Source organism: Limulus polyphemus, unplaced genomic scaffold (assembly GCF_000517525.1).
Source record: "Limulus polyphemus unplaced genomic scaffold, Limulus_polyphemus-2.1.2 Scaffold4318, whole genome shotgun sequence".
In the NCBI taxonomy this organism is placed as follows: Eukaryota; Metazoa; Arthropoda; class Merostomata; order Xiphosura; family Limulidae; genus Limulus; species Limulus polyphemus.
Genome location: NW_013669928.1, coordinates 27,780 through 33,259, shown reverse-complemented (window position 1 = coordinate 33,259; position 5,480 = coordinate 27,780). Strand labels below are relative to the sequence as shown.

The 5,480-nt window shown below is 38.4% G+C and overlaps 1 protein-coding gene across 1 annotated transcript in view; it reads right to left on the bottom strand.

Annotated features, from left to right (window-relative positions):
* The window catches only part of LOC106470952 (PDF receptor-like), a 23,663-nt gene that overhangs the window by 2,832 nt on the left and 15,351 nt on the right, over positions 1-5,480 (bottom strand). Inside the window, exon 9 of the mRNA XM_022399593.1 lies at positions 3,289-3,355. Coding sequence (XP_022255301.1) covers positions 3,289-3,355 — 67 coding nt within the window. The remainder of the gene's footprint in view (positions 1-3,288; positions 3,356-5,480) is intronic.

Below are 5,480 nucleotides of genomic sequence, written 5' to 3'. Positions count from 1 at the left end.
TGCTACCTGTAAGAGAGTCCCGTCTAGATATAACTGTGGTATTAATTTTGCTGATGTTGCTACCTGTAAGAGAGTCCCGTCTAGATATAACTGTGGTATTAATTTTGCTGATGTTGCTACCTGTAAGAGAGTCCCGTCTAGATATAACTGTGGTATTAATATGCTTGTTTTGTATATAATATGATTTATGTTTTGTGTACATTTATTTTAATTCCCACTTATTGCAGTACAATTCTACTTCGTTTAGTAGTGGTTGTATATTCTACGTTGTTAGGTTTAGGGCACTCTTGATGACTGTAACATCATCTTCGAACTGTGAGCAAAAAGTGTGGTTTGGGTCTTTGAGAGGCATGTCGCTGACATACATGATAAACAGTGTAGGGTCAAGTGCTCCTCCTTGAGGGACACCCGCCTCCGGAGTGCAGCACTCGGAGTATGTGCCCTCAACATTCACTTTGATACTTCTATCGTCCAGGAAGTTAGAAACCCAGTTAATAATTTCTATGGAGAGTCCCAATTTGGACAGTTTGTATCTGATTCCGTTGTGCCATGCTTTATCGAATGCTTTTTCCCATGATTCCTAGATGTTCGAGTCGTGCCTTCTCGCCTAGTAATCACCCTAAAGAAATCAATATACCTTCCATACGAGTCGTGCCTTCTCGCCTAGTAATCACCCTAAAGAAATCAGTATATCTTCCATAAGATACGTGCCTTCTCGCCTAGTAATCACCCTAAAGAAATCAGTATATCTTCCATAAGAGACGTGCCTTCTCGCCTAGTAATCACCCTAAAGAAATCAGTATATCTTCCATAAGATACGTGCCTTCTCGCCTAGTAATCACCCTAAAAAATCAGTATATCTTCCATAAGATACGTGCCTTCTCGCCTAATAATCACCCTAAAAAAATCAACCCGATATTTTACTTTCCTCGAGCGCAGGTAGATCTTGTGGTAGAACCCTTGATTTGGGAGCCTGTGACACTGGTTCGAATCCATGTGATACCATTTTCAACTGTGGATGCATTATAACAGTGTTAGTCGATCCCTTAGCGTGAGGGTGGTAGGGTGCTGCTACCCTGTAGTCAGTAATTCAAAGTTAGGGACGATGGAAGATAGCTCAAGTAACTATCGTAAACAAAAGATACAATAATGCACTTCGTGAACCCATATGAAAGAAATACGTTATGATTGGTTGAACTTTACACGAAATGATTCTACGAGCCAATCAGATTGTCCTTTATGAGCCTTATTTGATCATCTGACTTCTGTGCACGATCGCAGACAAAGTTACAACACTTAGTACTTGGAGGGTGAAACAGTTTAAGCTTCCTGGTAGAAGAAGAACACGTTAAGTGGAGCACTGTATACACAAAACGTGTATCTACTGTTCTTAGCTACTGAATGAAACTCTACAGTACCCTATGGTAGTTAGGGCGCTCGACTCGCAAGCTGTTGGTTCGAATCCCTGTCACACCGAATATGCTCGTCCTTTCAACCGTGGGGTCGTTATAATGATACGGTGAATCACAACAGTTAACACTTATATACGACCTGGCGAAAACCACAAGTTAACACTTACAGACGACCTGGCGAAAGCCACTAGTTAACACTCACAGACGACTTAGTATTTCGGACACAAATTTTCAAGACATGATGTAACTGTATACTGTAGAAACATCGTTTGTTGGCCTGATAATACTAGAAGAGAACGTCACATTGAGCCAAAACTTTTTATTACGTTCTTTGATCTTACTTTCAGATATACAAATGAAAAATATTACCAGCTATCTTTACACCTGATACTGTAGTGTTTTAGTATCTGTTTATTGTGAAAGAATAAGTCCAAAGTTCTGAGATATACACTACTCACCTCTTTCACCAGGCCACGACTGGGTCAACTTATAGATGTACACTACTCACCTCTTTCACTCAGGCCACGATTGGGTCAACTTATAGATATACACTACTCACCTCTTTCACCAGGCCACAACTGGGTCAACTTATAGATATACACTACTCACCTCTTTCACCAGGCCACAACTGGGTCAACTTATAGATATACACTACTCACCTCTTTCACCAGGCCATGAGTGGGTCAACTTATAGATATACACTTCTCACCTCTTTCACCAGGCCATGACTGGGTCAACTTATACACTACTCACCTCTTTCACCAGGCCATGAGTGGGTCAACTTATAGATATACACTACTCGCCTCATTCTCCAGGCCACGACTGGGTCAACTTATAGATGTACACTACTCACCTCTTTCACCAGGCCACGACTGGGTCAACTTATAGATATACACTACTCGCCTCTTTCACCAGGCCACGAGTGGGTCAACTTATAGATATACACTACTCACTTCTTTCCCCAGGCCATGAGTGGGTCAACTTATAGATATACACTACTCACCTCTTTCACCAGGCCATGACTGGGTCAACTTATACACTACTCACCTCTTTCACCAGGCCATGAGTGGGTCAACTTATAGATATACACTACTCACCTCTTTCACCAGGCCATGATTGGGTCAACTTATACACTACTCACCTCTTTCACCAGGCCACGACTGGGTCAACTTATAGATATACACTACTCGCCTCTTTCACCAGGCCACGAGTGGGTCAACTTATAGATATACACTACTCACTTCTTTCACCAGGCCATGAGTGGGTCAACTTATAGATATATACTACTCACCTCTTTCACCAGGCCACGACTGGGTCAACTTATAGATGTATACTACTCACCTCTTTCACCAGGCCACGACTGGGTCAACTTATAGATGTACACTACTCACCTCTTTCACCAGGCCATGAGTGGGTCAACTTATAGATATACACTACTCGCCTTTTTCATCAGGCCGCGAGTGGGTCAACTTATAGATATATACTACTCACCTCTTTCACCAGGCCACGAGTGGGTCAACTTATAGATGTATACTACTCACTTCTTTCACCAGGCCACGACTGGGTCAACTTATAGATATATACTACTCACCTCTTTCACCAGGCCACAACTGGGTCAACTTATACACTACTCACCTCCCGACGAGTGGGTCAACTTATAGATATATACTACTCACCTCTTTCACCAGGCCACGAGTGGGTCAACTTATAGATGTATACTACTCGCCTCTTTCACCAGGCCACGACTGGGTCAACTTATAGATGTATACTACTCACCTCTTTCACCAGGCCATGAGTGGGTCAACTTATAGATGTATACTACTCACCTCTTTCACCAGGCCACGAGTGGGTCAACTTATAGATGTATACTACTCACCTCTTTCACCAGGCCATGAGTGGGTCAACTTGAAGGAACGCCAACGTTTGACGACTGCGGTTTTCACCTAAACGTAGAAAACTTAAAATTAGAATCAACATGAGAGCTGCTTGAAAGCAATGATATGAAAACAACATGAGAGAGATAAGCTTGGAACTAAGAAAATTTTCAAGTCTAGATTTAAAGACACAAGGTAAACAGTGATTAAACAATTAACTAGTTTGAAGTGTTTTGCTTGTAAAAGTTATTTAACGCTAGTTTTATTCCCAGTATTGGTTAAGATACTAAACATATATATTTATACTTATCTTATTTTCACCTTTTTATTGTGTATATAACTTGTATTATTGTGATTCTCTTCCATAAGCCCAACTGATTTTGTATGTTAAATTAACTTTAGAAAATTAGTACATACACTTACAAGTAGTTGATCACAACTGTACTAGGTATGTATTTACAGATAGTTGATCACAACTGTACTAGGTATGTATTTACAGGTAGTTGATCACAACTGTACTAGATATGTGCTAACAGATAGTTGATCACTACTGAACTAGGTATGTACTTACAGTTAGTTGATCACAACTGAACTAGGTATGTACTTACAGATAGTTGATCACAACTGAACTAGGTATGTACTTACAGTTAGTTGATCACAACTGAACTAGGTATGTACTTACAGTTAGTTGATCACAACTGAACTAGGTATGTACTTACAGATAGTTGATCACAACTGAACTAGGTATGTATTACAGTTAGTTGATCACAACTGAACTAGGTATGTATTACAGTTAGTTGATCACAACTGAACTAGATATGTATTACAGTTAGTTGATCACAACTGAACTAGATATGTACTTACAGTTAGTTGATCACAACTGAACTAGGTATGTATTACAGTACATATCTAGTTCAGTTGTGATCAACTAACTGAACTACATATCTAGTACAATTGTGATCAACTAACTGTAATACATATCTAGTTCAGTTGGGATCAACTAACTGTAATACATATCTAGTACAGTTGTGATCAACTAACTGTAAGTACATACCTAGTTCAGTTGTGATCAACTAACTGTAATACATTTCTAGTACAGTTGTGATCAACTAACTGTAAGTACATACCTAGTTCAGTTGTGATCAACTAACTGTAATACATATCTAGTACAGTTGTGATCAACTAACTGTAAGTACATACCTAGTTCAGTTGTGATCAACTAATTGTAATACATATCTAGTTCAGTTGTGATCAACTAATTCACAACAGAACTAGATATGTATCACAGTTAGTTGATCACAACTGAACTAGGTATGTATTACAGTTAGTTGATCACAACTGAACTAGTTATGTATTACAGTTAGTTGATCACAATTGTACTAGATATATAGTTCAGTTAGTTGATCACAACTGTACTAGATATGTATTACAGTTAGTTGATCACAACTGAACTAGGTATGTATTACAGTTAGTTGATCACAACTGAACTAGGTATGTACTTACAGTTAGTTGATCACAACTGAACTAGGTATGTATTACAGTTAGTTGATCACAACTGAACTAGTTATGTATTACAGTTAGTTGATCACAATTGTACTAGATATGTATTACAGTTAGTTGATCACAACTGAACTAGGTATGTATTACAGTTAGTTGATCACAACTGAACTAGGTATGTACTTACAGTTAGTTGATCACAACTGTACTAGATATGTAATTCAGTTAGTTGATCACAACTGAACTAGGTATGTACTTACAGTTAGTTGATCACAACTGAACTAGATATGTATTACAGTTAGTTGATCACAACTGAACTAGTTATGTATTACAGTTAGTTGATCACAACTGAACTAGGTATGTACTTACAGTTAGTTGATCACAACTGAACTAGATATGTATTACAGTTAGTTGATCACAACTGAACTAGGTACGTACTTACAGTTAGTTGATCACAACTGTACTAGATATGTATTACAGTTAGTTGATCACAACTGAACTAGATATGTACTTACAGTTAGTTTATCACAACTGAACTAGATATGTATTATAGTTAGTTGATCACAACTGAACTAGATATGTATTACAGTTAGTTGATCACAACTGAACTAGATAGTATTACAGTTAGTTGATCACAACTGAACTAGGTATGTACTTACAGTTAGTTGATCACAACTGAACTAGGTATGTATTACAG